At 48.9% G+C, this 21,760-nt stretch overlaps 1 protein-coding gene across 1 annotated transcript; it reads right to left on the reverse strand.

The window, feature by feature from the left end:
* Window positions 1-2,422: 2,422 nt before the first annotated feature.
* ANKRD60 (ankyrin repeat domain 60) lies at window positions 2,423-16,346 on the reverse strand. Its single transcript, XM_075571651.1, has 4 exons — window positions 15,188-16,346; window positions 9,018-9,148; window positions 6,063-6,228; window positions 2,423-3,382 (listed from the first exon to the last, which is right to left on the reverse strand). Exons 1-4 carry the CDS (start codon window positions 15,423-15,425, stop codon window positions 2,952-2,954), a joined length of 966 nt encoding a protein of 321 aa, XP_075427766.1. The 5' UTR covers window positions 15,426-16,346; the 3' UTR covers window positions 2,423-2,951.
* Between the last annotated feature and the right edge of the window lie 5,414 nt (window positions 16,347-21,760).

Consider the following 21,760-nt stretch of genomic DNA (forward strand, 5'->3'; position numbering starts at 1 on the left):
TTTCACTTCAAAAAAACCTCACATGCAGGATATTGCCTGAACTGCAGCTTTAAGTGCGGCTTCAGCTGTCAGGCTGGGCCATATTCTAACCCGAGTCGCACCTTATCCTCCACTGAGCAGCCGCCTTACCTTTTTGTTTCAACATTGTCTCTCATTCCCTCTAGAGTGTAAGCTCTCCGGATCAGGACCCTCATTACTTGTATGTATGTATGTATGTATGTGTAACGGTGGTTGCCCCACACAGTGGGAGATTTGGCCATTACTGATCGTGTGGTGCATGTTACCTGCTGGTAACAGGAGGGCTGAGTCATCCCGGTGGTAGTGGGGACACAAGACTAGGCTCCTGGGGTTCATACCCCACATATCTCTTTAGCAGTGCAGCGCCTCCATCTGCCGTAGGCTCCAGGGAACTGAAGGTGATCTCCCACAGTAGAACTATTACTTCTCCCCCCAGTAAGGTCACGCAACAGGCAGGAGGTATAATAACAGGAACGGGTTTATTTCTCTTCTGTACAGCACAGTAACAAGTCAGGCTTCTGCCCAATGCAGTCTCACTAAGCTACCACTGAAGGATGGCCCCTGGACTGTCACTACAGGCCAAGGGCACCCGCAGCCGTCCTATCTCTTCCCTGCCTCCCTAACAGAGGTACAGTATGGTCCACACGCCCCGGAGGGAAGAGGACTGGAGAAGGCCCAATAATCAGCCTCTCGGCTGTGTGACCTGCCCCTCTCAAGTGGGTAGAGATAATCCCGAATTTGGGGCGGTACTGCCCTTAAGTACAGCCAGGAGGAGGGCACCAGGTCTGGCTCATGATTGGTCATGCCCAGGCATGATGTCACCGCTGCCCACTGTCACTCAAGTGCAGCTCCTCGGAGGGGGAAAACCCCATATCAAGTACTGGCAATCTGATTGTACCAGGGTTTACTGCCAGCACAGGGGCAGAGTAGTAGCCATCAGGTGATCTGGCTACACTGTCCCTCTGGTAGAATTCCAACGTCCACGCTTGGGTCTATATTGTCGGGTACCATCCTTGGAGGTAACCTGAAAATAACAGTATAACATTTCACACAATGATTATCACATTCAATATGCATGATGTACTCAGTGAACACAAAGCATACAGTTTAATTGGCGTGTATCACCCAACGTGGCTGTATATGCATACAAAAGTCCCTCCCAACATGGAGAACTCTTTAATCAATAGTAGTGCTCTGGGTTTCAGCGACTAACTAATGCTCCGTACTATCCGTTTTGAATGTGAGAGAAGAGTCGTGTGTGACCCTTAGGCAGCGTGCTTGGGCTACTGGGTGTATGATAGTACTTCCAACAGTAATGTGGAAGGAGGTAGTAGGGCCAGGTTTGGGAGGAAGTACAAGGTGCTCTGTTTTTGCCATGTTAAGTTTAAGTCGGCGGAGGGCCATCCAGGACGTTATCGCAGAGAGACATTCAGAAACTTTAGTCTGTATAGCAGGTGTAAGGTCAGGGGTTGATAGGTAAATTTGTGTGTCGTCAGCATAGAGGTGATATTTGAACCCAAGAGATGTGATTAGGTCACCTAGAGAGAGTGTGTACAGAGAAAAGAAGTCCCAGGACAGAGCTCTGGGGTACCCCCACAGAGAGATCGATAGAGGAGGATGAGGTGTTAGCAAACTAGACACTGAAAGTACGATAGAGAAGATAAGAGGAGATCCAGGATAGAGCTCTGTTACGGATGCCAAGAGTATGGAGAATGTGAAGGAGAAGAGGGTGGTCCACAGTATAAAATGTTGCAGAGAGGTGGAGTAATATGAGCAGTGTGTAATGACCTCTGTCTTTGGCAGCATGGAGGTCATTAGTTATTTTAGTAAGGGCTTTTTCAGTGGAGTGAGCAGTGCGAAGCCAGATTGTAGAGGGTCTAGAAGAGAATAGATGGTGAGAAAATTGAACAATTACTTCTCTGTTGTGTGTCCTCACGTGTGTGTGTGTGTGTGTGTGTGTGTGTGTATAACTGTTTATGTAATATACATAACTCTGTACCCCCATTGTACCGCGCTACAGAATATGTTGGCGCTTTACAAATAAACGATAATAATACCTGTGTTAATGCTTGAAGAGGTTTTCATTGTTACCGCTGTGACCTAACACAAGTTTGTTACGGGCTACAGATTATACAGCTCAACCCCGTTATAGCGCGATCCGTTACAACGCGGATCCGCTTATAACGCGATGCAAGTGTGGCTCACAGTTTTTTATTTATGAATACTTTACAACACGATTATTGGTGTCTTAAATACTTTATTGTACAATGCATACAATTGTACATTATTTCTAACGCGATCCGCTTATAACGCGATGTGATTCTTTGGACCCCAAGCACAGCGTTATAAGGGGGTTGAGCTGTACCAATAAAATAATCTTTAGGTCAAAACATGGAAGACTGAATTGAAACAGAATTAATTTTTTTTATTAAACAGACATTGAACTTTAACCTGAACAAAACAATTCAGAAACTGTGATTGCACATATAAGAACATTTAAGAACAATTTAACTCCAAGGATCAAATTAAAAACGTATGTTGCATATGATAAAAATGATTTCGTAATTATAGTATAATTCAACCGTTTTGGATTTGGAGAAAGCATTATATGGGGCTTTGTTTGGAGTCGGTCTTTCAGAGTCAGGTTGAAACCTATCCCCGCTTCATCCCATCCCAGCTGAGACATGGGGGAAAGCCGGGTCTGTGACGTGACTCTGCTCACAAGTGATATAAAATCTGTACATTTTCACTTGCTAATGCAGACTGGACCAACTAAAAACAAACACAGGGTGAAGTTATAACCGTCAGCTCCCTGGCACACATGCTGGGTCCTTATGTTGAAGATTTTGCCCCGTCTGCGTATGCCAAGAACCTCCCCATGCAAACGAATCTCAGCACCGTTTAGGGCGAGCAACCATAGAAGGAGGAGTTCCTTATGCGTTCAAATTTCCTTGATCCATTTGTCTTCTTCTGTGACATAGTCTTTGGGGCGCACCGATAGTCGAACCGCGGAACTCGGTATGTCGGCCAAGATGCATCATGTAACGCTTGGCATGAGACCCACATCGCCACGTCTTCAGCTTGGAGTCAAACATCTGATGGGCGAAAAGCTCTGTGGGGTCCAGGTGTGATTTGAGAGTTACAGTTTTTGCTCTCTGCATCCACTGGTAAAGGAAGAGAACCCGTTCAATCTTCTTTTGGCCCAACTGCTCAGCCAAGTCAAGTGGTGTGAGACCTCTCCTATTGGGTATGTGGATTTGTGCCCCGTGCGCCAGCAGGGGATCCATGGACCCAGTGTTGCCCATGGCTGCTGCCACATGGAGGGGAGTAGTCCACAGTGGGGTTCTGCTCTGTACGTTTGCACCTAAAATGCGACAAAATGCAATGTATTGGTAAACCAGTAAGCCTAGGGCAAAGGTTTAGCTGCAAGGTGGAGGATGCCAAATAACAGAAGAGGGAAAGGATTGGGACTCTATTGCTGACCACTTGACTAAGCTTACACAATGAGGACACCACTCTAGTTGTGATGAGGAATCCAAAGTGCATTAGAGAGATGACACCAAATGGTCATTTGATGTCACCTCTAATAAATGTTTGCATCATCTTCACAGCGTCCGTTGGTCCTTATTGTTTATGACGATATACCTTCAACTTTTGCCAGGATCGGTTGGGCAGCCGTGGGCAGGATCGGATGGGCAGCCGTGGGCAGGACCGGATGGGCAGCCGTGGGCAGGACCGGATGGGCAGCCGTGGGCAGGACCGGATGGGCACCCGTGGGCAGGATCGGATGGGCACCAGTGGGCAGGACCGGATGGGCACCCGTGGGCAGGACCGGATGGGCACCCGTGGGCAGGACCGGATGGGCACCCGTGGGCAGGACCGGATGGGCACCCGTGGGCAGGACCGGATGGGCAGCCGTGGGCAGGACCGAATGGGCACCCGTGGGCAGGATCGGATGGGCACCCGTGGGCAGGACCGGATGGGCACCCGTGGGCAGGACCGGATGGGCACCCGTGGGCAGGATCGGATGGGCACCCGTGGGCAGGTCCGGATGGGCACCCGTGGGCAGGATCGGATGGGCACCCGTGGGCAGGATCGGATGGGCACCCGTGGGCAGGATCGGATGGGCAGCCGTGGGCAGGATCGGGTGGGCAGCCATGGGCAGGATCGGATGCGCACCCGTGGGCAGGATCGGGTGGGCACCCGTGGGCAGGATCGGGTGGGCAGCCGTGGGCAGGATCGGATGCGCACCCGTGGGCAGGATCGGATGCGCACCCGTGGGCAGGATCGGATGCGCACCCGTGGGCAGGATCGGATGGGCACCCGTGGGCAGGATCGGATGCGCACCCGTGGGCAGGATCGGATGGGCACCCGTGGGCAGGATCGGATGCGCACCCGTGGGCAGGATCGGATGCGTTCTGGCGGGTGCTCCTTTATTCTTCAATCACTTAAATCCGAGCGTTTTTTTTCTTATCCATTCATTTAAAAAAAATAAAAAAAATTTTATATAGGATTGAACCCCCATTTATTTCAGCTCTGGGAACCCCCCAGCTCCGGCTGGGTAGCAGGGTTCATGCCGCTTTTCGAAGCTCCCGCGCCATGCGGGCCAATAGCAAGCCGTGACATCATCCTACGTGCTTTCCTATTGGCCAACGTAACGCTGAGTTTTTTTAAAAAGCAGAGCAATACCGGAACCCCCTTCAGAGGTATCTCGGGAAGCAGGGGGGGTCCCAGAGATGAAATTAATGAGGTTCAGCTCCGGAGACCCCTGTGCTTCAATCCTGGGTCAAACAAAAATAAATGTTAAAAACAAAAAACAAAAGTGCTTGGATTGCTCCTTTAATTGAGTTGACAATGAGACACCGCTGTAAGAACGGTATTCTCCATCCTAGGAACATGTAAACAAAGTCTGGCAAAAGTGAATGTAATGCATATGATCTCAGACGTGCTATTAGAGAGGGTCGGGGTTCCTTACAATGCATCTGATCTCAGACGCGCTATTAGAGAGGGTTGGGGTTCATTACAATGCATATGATCTCAGACGCGCTATTAGAGAGGGTCGGGGTTCCTTACAATGCATCTGATCTCAGACGCGCTATTAGAGAGGGTTGGGGTTCCTTACAATGCATCTGATCTCAGACGCGCTATTAGAGAGGGTTGGGGTTCCTTACAATGCATCTGATCTCAGACGCGCTATTAGAGAGGGTCGGGGTTCCTTACAATGCATCTGATCTCAGACGCGCTATTAGAGAGGGTCGGGGTTCCTTACAATGCATCTGATCTCAGACGCGCTACTGGAGAGGGTTGGGGTTCCTTACAATGCATCTGATCTCAGACGCGCTATTGGAGAGGGTTGGGGTTCCTTACAATGCATCTGATCTCAGACGCGCTATTAGAGAGGGTTGGGGCTCCTTACAATGCATCTGATCTCAGACGCGCTATTAGAGAGGGTCGGGGTTCCTTACAATGCATCTCCTTCAGCTTATGCTTGTTCCTCAAGTCCTGTGCAACCGGAGAAGCTTGCAATATATTACTCTGTAAAGCAGCGTGTTACCGGGCTGCCTGGATGGGTTCATGGGAGTCACTACCTGTAACTATCACAATTGCCTTTTGAATGTTCAATCTAAACCTTGCAATAATTACTTTATGCCACAAGAGGGCACAACTTAGTCAAACATCAGCAACATCGGCGTTTCATAACCACTGGGACGCAAATTTCAAGGTGAGACACAGGGGTGCATTGGCCTAGCGGGTGTTCATGTTAGGGGGTGCCGGTATCTTTTGCTCAATTTATATGTCCCCCATCACGTGAACCAATAGGAAGCTGCAAGGGATGATGTCATCATTTCCTATTGGCCAGCAGGACGCGGGACATTTCCTCCGCCATTATGATAGCCCCAAGTAGCCCGGCCGGAGCTGCTACCGGCACCCAGTTCTGAGGAAGTAGGGGGTCCCCGGCGCTGAAATTGACGCGGTTCAGCTATTTTAAGTGTCACCAGGAGCGCTGCTTGAAGAATGACAAGTCGACATGTTAATTATCTTACCGTTTTTCAGAAGGAAAAGCACTATGTCCCTGTGATCCCGGTGGGACACTATGTAGAGTGCCACGCCAGCGCGGCGCGCCAGCCAATCCCGTCTCTGCTTTGGGGTTAAACGCTCCGAGTTCAGGGTGGAAAAGGTGGAGTCTGCCGTGACCCCCAAACTTAACACCTTTTCCAAAAACAGAGGAAGACAAAAAGAAAATGACCTTACGTTTATCGATTTCATCCTAACAGCGTAACACAGACATGTCATCGAGGAATTCTGCGTCACTTCGGGGTTTCTAGGTTAGAACCAACATGAAAGATAGTTTCAGGAGTAAAAAAAAAAGGAGTCGCTCCGTGGCTAATACTATGCACACGACACATAAACCGTGGCCACCTACAGACACACTTACCAGAACGCCCTCCTACTGTCTCTGTACGTTCTTCCTACCTACCTATTCGATTGTAAGCTCTTCGGGGCAGGGACTCCTTTTCCGAAATGTTACTTTTATGTCTGAAGCGCTTCTTCCCATTATGTGTTATTAGTATTATTTGCTATTTAAATAATGATGTCACGTGTATTACTGCTGTGAAGCGCTATGTACAGTAATGGCGCTGTATATGGTGTGCGTCTCCTCCGTCTCTGGCAGTCTCTGACGGTCCCCACAAGTGTCGACTCTCCTTTCGAAGCAAGTTAACCCTATCTTGCGAAACGCGTTGAGTGGAAGAGGAGGCAATCCGTTCCCGGTTGATCGTGACGCCAGACGCCGACTCCAGTCAAGCTGCACGAGAACCCCAGCGGCCGCTTGTGGGGACCGTCAGAGACTGCCAGAGACGGAGGAGACGCACACCGGACAGCATTGGCTGTAAAGATACCCTTATGTGCCCTGAGTTGCAGTACAGAGTGTGAGTACGCCCTCAGGGGGGCTTTTTTATGTGTCATTTATTAAAGGTGTTTTATATTACTACACCATCAGCCGCTTCTTTGTCTCCTTCCCCTCCCCCCCCTCCCCCTTCCCGTTTTTCTTCCCCACCAGCTCTAGCTTCGCTACCAGGCAGTTCAGCATCTGAAGCTGCTGCAGAACACCATTGGTCAAATCTAGGACACACTCCCTCATCCCTTGCGTTTTCTGTTCTCTAGAGCAGGGGGGCGCAAACTTTTTTCCCTGCGCCCCCCTGCCGGCTGTCCCCTCACTCCCGCGCCCCCCCCCCCCCCCCCAACCCCAACTTACCCGCGCTCCGGCGTAATGACGTCACGTTGCCATAGCAACGTGACGTCACATGACCTCGCAGCGTCATTTTGACGCCGCGTTGCCATGGCGACGCAGGGAGGAAGCCGCCGGAGCCACGGTAAGTTAGGTTTACAGAGGCCCTGCAGCTCCCCCGGCACTTAATTTAAGTGCCTTCGGGAAGCGCGCGGGGCCTCTGTAAACCCCGCGCCCCCCGTCGGCAGTCTCGCGCCCCCCCTGGGGGTCGCGCCCCACAGTTTGCGCACCGCTGCTCTAGAGGATTGTGGCTTTTTCCCCTTAAGGTTGAGTGGTCCTTTGATTATATATATTTTATTGTTGTTACCTTATTTATATTGCATATTTTCCCTTTCTTGCATTTGCTTGTTATATTTTTTCACCACTGGGTGGTGCTGTGGCACTGTATTGAAGCGCTGGGCAGTTTATTTCTGTTTCCTGCTATATAAATAAAGACATACATACCTCGTTTTAAAGATTATTATTTTTTTTTAACATAGGATTGAAGCAGGGGGGGGCTCCGGAGCTGAACCCCATTAATTTCAGCTCTGGGGGGAACCCCTTGCTTTCGGAGATACTTACCCTAGGTTCCCCGTAGCTGAAATTAATGGGGTTCAGCTCCGGAGACTAAAAAAAAATAATAATAAAATAAAAAAATAATAAATAGAAAAAAGTGCATGAATTGGTCCTTTAATTCCAAAGTTGCATTGAACAAGATTAATCACAGAAAGGTTCTTACAAATAGTACAATGGTACGCTATTTATAACTGCCCGACCCCACAAATAGTATTTAAAGGAGATAAGATAGAGAGGGAAAAAAGCAAACGATTTGACAACGCAGTAATCAGGATGTAGAGGAAAGCTGGGTTCATTAAACTTGCATTTGTGAGTTATTTTGCATGTACAGGAGGGCCCCGCTCATACGGCGGGTTCCGCTCCATGGCGGCGGCGCCGCAAAGTAAAAATCGCCGAAAAACAGAACCGGCGATTTTCGGCGTCTCCTACCCTTCTGCGCATGCGCAGATTTGCAGTCCACCCTTCCGCGCATGCGCGACCTCGGCCGCTCCCCCTTCTGCGCATGCGCGAACTCGGTCGTCCCCGTTCTGCGCAGACATGGCGGCCCCCTTCTCGGTACCGCCGTATCGGTGGATCGCCGAGAAGCGAAACGCCGAGAAACGGGGTCCTACTGTACAAAGGAGCCGTGGGGAAAACATTATAATAAGAACTTTATTTCATGTAGTGCTTTTCTCGGCACATCAGATTTTTGCAGACACAGTCCCTGCGCAGGTGATCTTAACATCTATGATTTCGGTGCACAGGGAGGTAAAGTGACTTGCCCAAGGTTACAAGGAGCGGACACCAGTAATTGTTCCAGATTCCTGATTCAAATGCAATGTCGTTACCACTCTTTCTCCTTATCAAGCTTTTCATCACTTAGATTGTAAGCTCTCCGGGGCACAGATTTATTTTCCTATTGTCTGACTTTGCTGCACTTATTGTATTATAATTCCCTGTACTATATTGTCTTTGTAAAGCGCCGAATACACTGTGGGCGCTATATAAATAAAAATATATACATAGAAATATACATACATAAAGAATCCACATGCACTCAGAAGGAATCTCTCTTGCTGAAACAATTACAGAGGACTGAGGGTTTACAGACAAACGTCTCTAGGTGCAAGAGCTGTCAATCCCCTCAAGAGCCCAAATGACCTTTTTTTTCAACCACCTTTTCTAGGTTTCCTTCAATGGCTGCTTTCACAAGATCACTCCAGCCATCGTAGTGCCAAATCCTCAAAGAGATGGTTGCACCGGGTATAATCCCATTGAATTGAAATGTAGTATCAGCAGGCATATCTCCTACAAGAAAAAGGCAAACACATGATGCATTTCTCAGGCCGAATGTGTTATGAACATGTTAGTCTTAGTTCTTGCGGTTAGAGTAGGGGGCAAAAGAACCTGGGCGCTAACCTACATAAGCAGATCCCACAAAAAGGTAATAAAGTGTGTCAATTACCAATGTAGGAAGAGGTGCCCCCAAACAATATTGAAAGGAGACCTGGGTGGATACCAAACCCTTCTGCTGCGACCCCAATAAGGATTATCCAAACCCTAGACAAGAGCAGTACACCAAAGAACAAGGGGAGCAAGGGTTTAAGGAACAATCACAATCAAAGTTCTATACACGAAGAATACACATACCTAACCTACAATGAGGTCAGGTACAAGGGAGGAGGGGAGATAATATATATATATATATATATATATATATATATATATATATATAGCAACTGTAAATATTACTGTATGTTCATTTGCATGTCTTAGACAGGTCTGCAACCCTGTCTTTCCCCAGTCACCCAGCATATAGCGCTTCCACTGCAGCAAGGGATTCTGGGAAATGACATGCAAATGAGCACACAGTGCCACCTTTTGTCTCAAGCTCGTATTACACGTATATATCGATCGTATATATCGATTTATTGATAACACGTCTGCCTCACCATCTTTATTCCATCACATGCGGGAGCTTTGAAAAAACTGACAGAGTGAAGGTCTTCAACGACAAATCTCTGCCAGCCAGCAATCACGGTTCCCCCGCTGTTTGGATTGGGGAAGGATAGACCGATCCTCACAGATACCCCTCGCTGTACCTGTACTTACACTTGGCCGTGTAAGTATCGCTTGATAATATATATATATATTTATTATCTCCCCTCCTCCCTTGGACCTGACCTCATTGTAGCTTAGGTATGTGTATTCTTTGTGTATAGAACTTTGATAGTTATTGTTCCTTAAACCCTTGCTCCCCTTGTTCTTTTGTTAGAGTAGGGGATAACTATAGGGTGTTTAGTGGTTAGGGTAAGGGGATAACTTTAGGGTGTTTAGTGGTTAGGGTAAGGGGATAACTGTAGGGGTTTTAGTGGTTAGAGTAGGGGGTAAACTTTAGCGTTTAAAACAGCAAGCATTGGCTTGAGGACTCCATGTAATAATGGACTTGAGACAAAAGGTGGCACTGTTTGCTCATTTGCATGTCATTCTCCAGAATCCCTTGCTGCAGTGGAAGCACTGTATGTTAGGTGATAACAGAGAAAAGCAGGGTTGCAGACTTGTCTAAGACATGTGAATGTGCTCACAAGTAATATTTTTATATGCTATATGGTGGAGGGTTTTTAGTCACCTCTTCACCCACCATAACACACATATATACTATACTAAGCACACACCCCTGATGAAGATCCCTCTGTGCGGATCGAAACGTTGTATTTTGTGCAATTTATTTCTTTAATACAACTACTTTGGATTATACTTTTGAGTGCTGTCGTCATTGTGCCATCATCCCTGCTGGTAACGTATACCTATACATACAGTTGTGTGAAAAAGAAAGTACACCCTCTTTGAATTCTATGCTTTTAAATATCAGGACATAATAACAATCATCTGTTCCTTAGCAGGTCTTAAAATTAGGTAAATACAACCTCAGATGAACAACAACACGTGACATATTACACAGTGTCATGATTTATTTAACAAAAATAAAGCCAAAATGGAGAAGCCAAGTGTGAAAAACTAAGTACACCCAGTACACACACACACACACACACACACACACACACACACACACACACACACACACACACACACACACACACACACACACACAACAGGTATTACCAGATCTTCATCCGGAAAAAAGAGACAGCACACAGCCAAGTTGAAATAACAATATATTGAGGTAACAAAAACCAAGGCACTACATCCGACGTTTCGGTCAGCTACACGTGACCTTCCTCAGGGATCCTGAGGAAGGTCGCGTGTAGCTGACCGAAACGTCGGATGTAGTGCCTTGGTTTTTGTTACCTCAATATATTGTTATTTCAACTTGGCTGTGTGCTGTCTCTTCTTTCCGGATGAAGATCTGGTAATACCTGTTGTTTCAATATTGCATATGGGATAAGCATCAGCTCTTCATTGTTTACAGAGTGCCTGCTGCCTTGTTTCTCTCACACACACACACACACACACACTATATAAATATATATATATAAATATATATATATATACACACACACATTATATATATATATATATATATATATATATATATATATATATATATATATATATATATATATATATATATATATATATATATATATATACTAGCTGAGAGACCCGGCGTTGCCCGGGATGTAAATGCGTAATAGGTAGTATTATTTATAAATCGTGGAACAATAGGTGACTGTTTGTTGTAAAGGTTGGATAATAATATTGAAAAGAAAGATGGAAGAAAATGTAATACGATGTTGTATAAAAATGGTTTATTGTAACCACACCACAGTACAATGTATATTTTGGTGCCATAAGTGATGTAAAAATCTGAGTCGTGTGTCCTGCTAGGGTGTGAGGCGGCGGGTGGCGCGTGGGTTGTGAGTGCTGTGTGCGAGTGGGGGTCCTGCTAGGGTGTGAGGCGGCGGGTGGTGCGTGGGTTGTGAGTGCTGTCTGTGAGTGGGGGTCCTGCTAGGGTGTGAGGCGGCGGGTGGCGCGTGGGTTGTGAGTGCTGTCTGTGAGTGGGGGTCCTGCAAGGGTGTGAGGCGGCGGCTGGCGCGTGGGTTGTGAGTGCTGTCTGTGAGTGGGGGTCCTGCTAGGGTGTGAGGCGGTGGGTCAGTGATGTCAGGGGGTAGGGGCGGGAGGCAGCAGGTGTGTGTGGCGGCAGGTATGTGTCGAGTGTAGCGGGTGTCTGTTGAGTGCGTGCAGCGGCTGTGAGGCGGTGGGTGAAAGGCAGAGGCGGCCGGAGTAAGGGCGGGTGAAAGGCAGAGGCGGGGGTGGGGAGGCGGTAAGGCGGGCATGAAGGCGAAGGGCGGCGGGAAGGGGAGGAGGGGGTGGAGGAGGGGGGCAAGGGGTGGAGGAGGGGGGCAAGGGGTGGAGGAGGGGGGCAAGGGGTGGAGGAGGGGGGAAGGGTTAGAGGAGGGGGGAAGGGTTAGAGGAGGGGGGGGAAGGGTTAGAGGAGGGGGGGGGGAAGGGTTAGAGGAGGGGGGGGGGAAGGGTTAGAGGAGGGGGGGAAGGGTTAGAGGAGGGGGGGGGAAGGGTTAGAGGAGGGGGGGGGAAGGGTTAGAGGAGGGGGGGGAAGGGAGGGGGGGGAAGGGTTAGAGGAGGGGGGAAGGGTTAGAGGAGGGGGTGGAAGTGTGGGAGGGGAAAGGATAAAAAGAGGTGGAGGAGGGGGGGGGGAAAGAGGAGCGGAGGGGGGGGTGGAAAGGGGAGCGGAGGGGGGGTGAAGGGGGGAAGGGGAGCGGAGGGGGGGTGAAGGGGAGCGGAGGGGGGGAAGGGGAGCGGGGGGGGGGAAGGGGAGCGGGGGGGGGGAAGGGGAGCGGGGGGGGGGAAGGGGAGCGGGGGGGGGGGGGAAGGGGAGCGGGGGGGGAAGGGGAGCGGGGGGGGGAAGGGGAGCGGGGGGGGGGAAGGGGAGCGGGGGGGGGGAAGGGGAGCGGGGGGGGGAAGGGGAGCGGGGGGGAGGGAAGGGGAGCGGGGGGGGTGAAAGGGGAGAAGTGGTGGGAAGGGGGAGGTGGTGGAAAGGGGGAGAAGGGGGGAGGTGGTGGGAAGGGGGAGAAGGGGGGAGGTGGTGGGAAGGGGGGAGGTGGTGGGAAGGAGGAGGAGGGGGAAGGTGGTGGAAAGGGAGAGAAGGGGGGATGTGGTGGGAAGGGGGAGGAGGGGGAAGGTGGTGGGAAGGGGGAGGAGGGGGAAGGTGGTGGGAAGGTGGGGAGGTGGTGGGAAGGGGGGAGGGTGGAGGTGGTGGGAAGGGGGGGAGGTGGTGGGAAGGGGGGGGAGGTGGTGGGAAGGGGGGGGAGGTGGTGGGAAGGGGGGGAGGTGGTGGGAAGGGGGGGGAGGTGGTGGGAAGGGGGGGGAGGTGGTTGGAAGGGGGGGGGGAGGGGTGAGGTGGTGGGAAGGGGGAGGAGGTGGGAAGGCGGGGGGTGGGAGGCGGAGGGAAGGCGGGGGGTGGGAGGCGGTGGGAAGGGGGGGGGGAGGCGGTGGGAAGGGGGGGTGAAGGGGGGGTGGAGGGGAGGTGAAGGTGGGGGGTTGGAGGGGAGGTGAAGGGGGGTGAAGGGGGGGGGGGTGGAAGGGAGGTGAAGGGGGGGGGGGTGGAAGGGAGGTGAGGGGGGGGGTGGAAGGGATGTGAAGGGGGGGGTTGGAAGGGAGGTGAAGGGGGGGGGTGGAGGGGAGGTGAAGGGGAGGTGGTGAAGGGGGGGGTGGAGGGGAGGTGAAGGGGGGGAGGTAAATGGGGAGGTGAAGGGGGGTGGAAGGGAGAAGTGGAGTGAGGGGAGGTGAAAGGGGGTGAGGGGAGGTGATGGGGGGTGAGGGGAGGTGGAGGGGAGGTGAAGGCCGCTCACTCACCCATCCGGCAGGTCCCACGTGGATCTGAGGCGGGAGGCAGCGTGTTGTGGCCGCTCACCCGCTGTGTCCCGGGCGCCACCATCTTGGGCACTCGGCGCGGCGAGGCAGCCTGCCTGGCCACTGGCTGTTCCCCCGCCCGGGGAGGGGTGAGTTGTAGCGCCGGGGAGGGGGGGGCATGTATATGTGTGGGGGGGGAGAGGTGGGAGATATAGAGGGGGGGTCTCGCACGGCCGCTGACACTGGGTGGGGGGGGGGGGCGCTGAAGGGGTAATAATAGTGTGTGTGTCCCGCTGAATGTAGCTGCCTCGCGGGAGGGGGGGGTCGGGGTGAAAGCGCGGGAGACACGGGGAGAGGAGGAGGTGCGCGCGGGTGCTGCTAACTGTGAGCCCCGCTAATGTATGTAACAGTGTGTGTGTGTGTGTGTGTGTGTGTGTGTGTGTCACTGTGTGTGTGTGCGTCATTGTGTGTGTGTGTGTCTGTCATTGTGTGTGTGTGTGTGTCTGTCATTGTGTGTGTGTGTGTGTGTGTGTGTGTCTGTCATTGTGTGTGTGTGTGTGTGTCCCTGTGTGTGTGTCCCTGTGTGTGTCCCTGTGTGTGTGTGTCCCTGTGTGTCCTTTGGCCCGTCACTCCGCCTCAGGCCAATGAGAGGTGTGCGGGGGCGGGCCAAGGGACCAATCAGATTTCCCCTAGGGACACCGGACATCCAGGCAGGCAGGCAGGCAGGCAGGCAGGCAGGCAGGCAGGCAGGCAGGCAGGCAAACATACAGTGCTTTCACTAATATAGTATAAGATATACATACATACATACATACATACATACATACATACACACATTATATAAATATATATATATATATATATATATATACACACACACACACACACACACATTATATAAATATATATACATACATACATACATACACACACACACGTTATATAAATATGTTATTTCCCAGAATCCCTTGCTGCAGTGGAAGTGCTGTGTGCTGGGTGATAATGGTGAAGGGCGGGGTTGCAGACCTGCCTTAGACATGCAGATGAGCATACAGTTATATTTACATATTTGCATATTTGCTTTGCAATGGAGGGTTTTTGTCACTTTTTTTACTCACCATAACTTAACTCAGTATTATGGTATACCCCATCCCTCAGCTTCTTTGCATACCCAGTCAATCAACCCCACACTGATGAGACCCATTAAGGTCGAAACAGCTGTCTGTGGTGGGTTTTCTGGGTATGCACCTTAACCCTGGCTGTGCTCAAAGCTGTGACCATGCAGCAAGCTTAAGCCTATAGGGAACCATGTTAAAAATGTTTTTTGAAGCAAAAAGTGGCACTGTGTGCTCATTTGCATGTAATTTCCCAGAATCCCTTGCTGCAGTGGAAGTGCTGTGTGCTAGGTGATAATGGTGAAGGGCAGGGTTGCAGACCTGCGTATATATATATACACACACACACACACACACACACACACACACATATATATATATATACAGAGTCCCCTCGCACCTCCATCCAGGTAAGACAGCCTCTGCAGGTGGATGGGGATCCCCGCCACCAGCTCCAGCGCCTCGGCCAGCTCTCCCACCAGCATGTGCCTACTGCAGCCGGGCACCGTGAACATCTCCCCGCTCTCCCGCAGCAGCACCCGCACCCGGTACCGGCCCCCTTTGCGGGCGGCGGTGCGGGACCTCAACAGGTGTGGGGACCAGCCGGGGAACACCGTGTTAATCAGAGGGAACAGCATGGCCACTCCGCACGGACTCCGCGCCTCACTGCCCGCACCGGGCCGCACCGGCTCCTCGCCTCACTGCCCGCACCGACTCCTCGCCTCACTGCCCGCACCGGCTCCTCGCCTCACTGCCCGCACCGGGCCGCACCGGCTCCTCGCCTCACTGCCCGCACCGGCTCCTCGCCTCACTGCCCGCACCGGGCCGCACTGACTCCTCGCCTCACTGCCCGCACCGGGCCGCACCGGCTCCTCGCCTCACTGCCCGCACCGGGCCGCACTGACTCCTCGCCTCACTGCCTGCACCGGGCCGCACTGACTCCTCGCCTCACTGCCCGCACCGGGCCGCACTGACTCCTCGCCTCACTGCCTGCACCGGGCCGCACTGACTCCTCGCCTCACTGCCCGCACCGGGCCGCACTGACTCCTCGCCTCACTGCCCGCACCGGGCCGCACTGACTCCTCGCCTCACTGCCTGCACCGGGCCGCACTGACTCCTCGCCTCACTGCCCGCACCGACTCCTCGCCTCACTGCCCGCACCGGGCCGCACCGACTCCTCGCCTCACTGCCTGCACCAGGCCGCACTGACTCCTCGCCTCACTGCCCGCACCGGGCCGCACTGACTCCTCGCCTCACTGCCCGCACCGGGCCGCACTGACTCCGCGCCTCACTGCCTGCACCAGGCCGCACTGTGAGTTAAACAAGGAGACGCGTCGCTAGGCAACGGGAGACGCTACAATGCTCCTTTCTCTCAGCCCCATGGATTGAGGGGCCTGGGAATGGGGGGCAGCGGAGGGTGGCTTATACAGGAACAACACCCTGCAAGGCAGACACCAAAAGGGGATGAGGGGAGGGGGAGAGAGATAGTTGAGGGGGATGGGGGAGAGAGCGGAGGGGGGATAGATATAGGGGGAGTGAGGAGAGAGAGGGGGAGGGGGATAGATATAGGGAGAGGGGGGAAAGATAGATATAGGGGGATGAGGGAGAGAAGGGAAGGGGATAGATATAGGGGGAGGGAGAAGAGAGGAGGGAGATAGGGTGAGGAATTGGGAGGGGGGAGAGGAGAGGGGGGGAGGGGGGAGAGGAGAGAGGGGGGAGAGGAGAGAGGGGGGAGAGGAGAGAGGGGGGGAGAGGAGAGAGGGGGGGAGAGGAGAGGGGGGAGGAGAGAGGGGGGGGAGGAGAGAGGGGGGGGGAGATTGCTATGAGTTAAGGAAAAAATTATTGATGAAGCATACATTTTTCATTGTGCACACATAATACAATGCTATACAATTTAAATATGGTACTGAAATAGCTTAAACTAAAATTAGCAATTTATTAATACTACTTAAATAAAATACGATACTGAAATTTCAATTTCTGTTAATATATTTGTGCGAATATAATTGCATCAAAATGTACATGTGTTTTACAAATACAATTAAACATTAACTATAGTATTATTATTATTTTACCTCACTTGCATGTGACCTTTGTAAAGGAGAAAGTCTGTATGTTAACATTTAAATAACAATAAACATATTTAAATTAACAAATGTTTCTACTCAATCTGCCTCTCATTGACTTACCCAGTGGTTTCCAACCTTTTTTGGGTTGAGGAACCCCAACCCTCTCTAAAAGTGCGTCTGAAATCAAATGCATTGTAAGGAACCCCAACCCTCTCTAATAGCATGTCTGAGATCAGGTGCATTGTAAGGAACCCCAACCCTCTCTAATAGCGTGCAACCGCGTTTTCAGGACAAAAGAATGTTTTTGGCATGCGTCGGCCGGGTCACGTGAGTGGTTCAGCCAATGAGGGGCGACCCAACCTTGTGACGTCACTGCCACGCCTCCCCATCACTATTGATCGCAGTCCACCGATCACTCGGTCAACAGGCGCGCGACGCCATGCTATCTGTCGCGAGTCCACTACATCCGAGGCCTTACATCTCGGCCCTAATTTCTGGCTATACACATTCCAGTAAAGGGTTGTTGGTACGTAGAGTTACTAAATTGATGTCAGTTGTTGAGTGAATAATACAAGGGCCAATTCCCTCCTAAACTATTTTATTCCACTTTAAAAAAAATATGAAAATGATAAATGCAATGCTTCCCCATGGTGTGTGAATGTATACTGCTAAAACAGCATGTCATCTGATATTACCCTGTGCTAGTTTGCATAATAAAACTTGACAAATGACTAACCAGCAAATTAAAGATGTTAACAGATTATCAAATGGTTATAATCGTGCTCCCCTGCAATTTGTGGAGTGATATACTGTACGTGGAGGAGGATTTCGGAAACAAGTCCTCACCAGAGGTTTATAAGCCATATTTATACCCATCTTTAACACTGTATATTAATATGTTCACTTTCAAAAATTATAATCACCGATTCATTTCACTCTATGATACACTGTGTAATAAACGCCGTCCAATATCACTGTGTGATGTTAACAGATTATCAAGCATGAGATAAGCAACATTTGGAAAAGGAATCAGATAAAAATCCTGACAGAGGCAACATCCATTTCTACTATATGAAACGCCAAGGGTCAATCGAAACAGTTAAAGCAGACCAGTTTCAGTACCATATATAGCTTTCAAAAGATGTTAGGTTTGTATCTTGCACTACTGTAAATTATGCATATGTGGAAATGTATCTCAATGTATTGTAACAAAGTCTAATAAATATATATATATATATATATATTTTATATAATCCTAACATAATATGCACATCACAGTAGATGACATCACAGAGGCTGGGTGGGTATGTAACTATAGGTCAGGCCTGAAACAGCATTTTATGTTTAGAGGCGAGCTGACGTTTCCACAGAGGATTTCAAATAAAAAAACAAAAAAAACACATTAGAAATGTTAGTACAAAGAGTGAGACAGGCAGTCTCACACTAGTGCTACAGAACCTATTGTAACAAATGAATGGGTACAATCCAAATCCATGTAGCAGCAATGAAGTATAAGCAGGAGCTGAATCGTAATAGACCGAAAGTGCTTGAGTGTCATACATTTAAGACAATGTCATATGCAGTACCTCTGTAGTAGTGTATAGAAATGCCCATCCAAATAAACCTGTTTATAATCCACATCAGAGTTGTAAGTCAATGTTACACAGTTGGAGGGACAGGAGAACAACAGTGTGGCAGGTGAATCTCCTGGATCCAGATTATATTTGGAACCTCCCCAATTCACTCACTCCTATTGCTACAAGATACACAGCCCCCCGTGTGTGATTAATAGAACACGGTAACAGCATACTACAGCAAGTCATTACTCGCAGCTCTAGATAACCGATCCAGTCCCAGGAAAGTGCGCGCGTCTCCGTTAAGGTATACGAAGCAAGTTTGAAGTCCTGAGCAGCCCGGCAGCCATGATCCTCTTACGCGTTTCGCCCTGTTTCTTTGATAAAGCGCTTGAACAGCGCGAAGCGCGTAAGAGGATCATCCCTGTTCAATGCCCGTGCTACTGACGTGTTCCTGTCAAGAATAAATCCTAGCTTTATTTTTTTTTAAATCGGCATACAAACTCTGGTACCCGTTTTTGTTCCGCTGTGCTTTCCTTTTCCTGGCTGCCTGGGACTTGAAACTTGCCTAGAAACGTTAGTTTGGGGGGGGGGGGGGGAAGAGGATATAGCTCAACCTTTAATCTCCCCCAGACCCATTGAGCTACAATATGCTCAATATAGTCGGGGGAAACAGCCTATCGGTTAAATATCCGGATTACAGCTATCCTACTGGAACATAGCCATCTGTATGGCTTCACGCTTTCAAATGTGAACGACAAGATTTTACAGGTCAAGAGTAAGGACCCTACAGCTACAAGCAGAGGGTAGGCAAGAAAGGGGGCAGGTGGACCAACCCCTTCCCATCTGTAAAGCTACTTCACTCCCCATCTATTGTTTCGTTTTAGGGTTCCACTCACAGCACTGTCAAATTCAGGTGAGGTGCAGAAGCAACCCCATGTATAAGAGGAACAGAGATGCCCCCCTCCTCCCCACTCTTATTAGTGTATGGTCAGTAAAGGAAGGGGGGGGGGGGGGCAGATGATATAGCTTAACCTGCTATCGCCTCCAGACCCATTGTTAAAGAAGATCGGTGAGATGTGCTACCAACTCAGAGGGGTCTCTCATGCATCTTCCAGCTGGCTCCACAGAGACAGACTGCTCAGGATAACCGACAGAACCATAAAGATAGCAACTGGAACCAATACATTGAGCAATCTTGAAAATGAGCATTGGCAAGTCCCATCTCCACTACTGTGAAAATATAAAGTGTAATTTCTATGACTTGTATGTTCTTGGGGAGATGATCCAATCAGACTGCAGAGCCAGGAGATCCTTGGAATCTCACAGTAATCCCAAATGATGAATCATCGAGCACAGAGGTTGACCCTTTGGGGCACAGTTGATTGTTCTCATTAGTGAATATACAAGATGAACGCAAGAAACAATATATAATGGTGCAGTATGTACCCAAAAAAAGATCACTCTATACACTCAGAGTTAATCCCCCTCCTGCTGTAGGACTTTCAGCTCACGATAAGTGACCAAAGATTGGGGAATTTGTGAGTCCAAGTCCATGTGTCTGTTTTAGATGTTTGACTATAAAAATGTTACGTTATTACGTTATATGCCCTTTTTTCATTCTCAGCTCTATGGGGAGAGTACTTTCCCGAATGACTTAAAGCTGCAATTCAAGCAATATCCTACGTGCATTATTTATTTATTTTTTAAATAAATCAGTTCTGTACTGAGAAAATACTTTTAGCATTTAATAAATAAATAAATATATAAATAAATATATATATATATATATATATATATATATGTGTGTATTCTAATGGAACAAGTATTTTTGTTCCTATAGCAACCATATACAAAGTCACATCCCGTTCCCCTTCAGAAACAGCATCGCCTTTTTGAGCCCCGCCCTCTATAGCAGTGAACCAATTGAATCTAATGCCTGCCTGGTCACATTATCTTCAACACACAACTTTGGCTGTCAGTGCAGCAGAAGAGGACCCAAGATGCAGTTAGTGATCCCCCAGCCAAATTTCAGCTATCAGCAACTTAGCCAATCACTTGTAAGTGTGTAGATTGTATTGATGCACGTTGCATATTTTTTTTTTTTTTTTTTTTTTTTAGAAACGACAGCTTGAACTGCAGCTTTAAAGCTGCAGTTCAGGCAATATCCTGCATGTGTTTTTTTTTAATAAATCAGTTCTGTAGTAAGAAAAAATACTTTTAGCATTTTCTGTTTTAAAAAAAAAAACAACTTTGAAAGACCAATTTTCTTGTATACTATTTTAACAAGCATGCTTGTTCCTACAGCAACGATTTACATTCCCCATATTTAAAGATGTCGCCAAACTTTGCCGATCAATAGACGGAGAACGAATTGACCGGCAGCTATGCAGTGTTTTTTTTTTTTTTATATAGGTATTTAATAGCTTTGTAAAGGGCAATAAAATCCCTGATGAAATGCCGGAGAAAAACCCCACGGACTGAAGAAATTGTAGACCCATTTCACTGATTAATATGTATATTAAGCTTTTGACGAAAATATTATCCGCCAGGGTCAATGATGTTTTGCCCGGGATAATCTGGTACGATCCCATCTAGACATGCTTCAGACAATGTCAGACAGACTTAAGTTGGTCCACTTAGGAAACCGAGTCAAAACCCAAATGATTCTGCCATTTTAACAGGGTGGATTGCCAATAACTAAAGAAAACGTTGGAATCCTTTGGTTTTAAAGATAGCTTCTTGACTCTGGTGGATTCGTGGTGTAGGTTCCTTACAGGAACAATTATTCCTCTAACCTACTGGCTTTCAAATATGGCACACGACAGGGATGCCCACTCTTCTCCACACTGTTTGCCCTCGCCATAAAACCCTTGACAAACTATCAGAAAAGGCCCCAAGATAGCAGGAGTAACATTCAATGTCCAAGAATATAAAGTCAGTTTGCAGATGACATTCTTATATTCATGACTAAGCCCCTGATTACACTACCAAACCTTTACAATAGTCTAGAGACGTCTGAAGCCGTTTCGGGTTAAAGTAAACAACAAAATCGGAGGCACTTATTACCTTACCTCCTGAAAACAGTAAAAATGATCTCAAAGCAACTTTAATTTTAAGTGGCAAGGCTATGATATAGTGTATATAGGTATGATAATCAAATGATATTCCACTTTACATCAGGCAAATTATCCATATACGATTGCAAAAGTAAAAAAAAGTTTAAATTATATTTGAAAACATGTCACGGTTCAAAACATCATGGGCTGGAAGAATCTTTGCAATAATAATTACACTTTTACCAAAAATGTATACTTATTTAGAACACTC

This window comes from Ascaphus truei, chromosome 15, assembly GCF_040206685.1.
Source record: "Ascaphus truei isolate aAscTru1 chromosome 15, aAscTru1.hap1, whole genome shotgun sequence".
Lineage (NCBI taxonomy): Eukaryota > Metazoa > Chordata > Amphibia > Anura > Ascaphidae > Ascaphus > Ascaphus truei.

Excerpts from the sequence above, each read along its gene's own strand:
- ANKRD60 (XM_075571651.1), bottom strand. The coding sequence starts at position 15,425 with ATGCTGTTCCCTCTGATTAACACGGTGTTCCCCGGCTGGTCCCCACAC. Across the intron at positions 9,149-15,187 it reads GCTGTCTTACCTGGATGGAG|GAGATATGCCTGCTGATACT; the intron begins GTGCGAGGGGAC and ends TTTTTCTTGTAG. Across the intron at positions 3,383-6,062 it reads GCTTTTCCTTCTGAAAAACG|GTGCAAACGTACAGAGCAGA; the intron begins GTAAGATAATTA and ends GTCGCATTTTAG.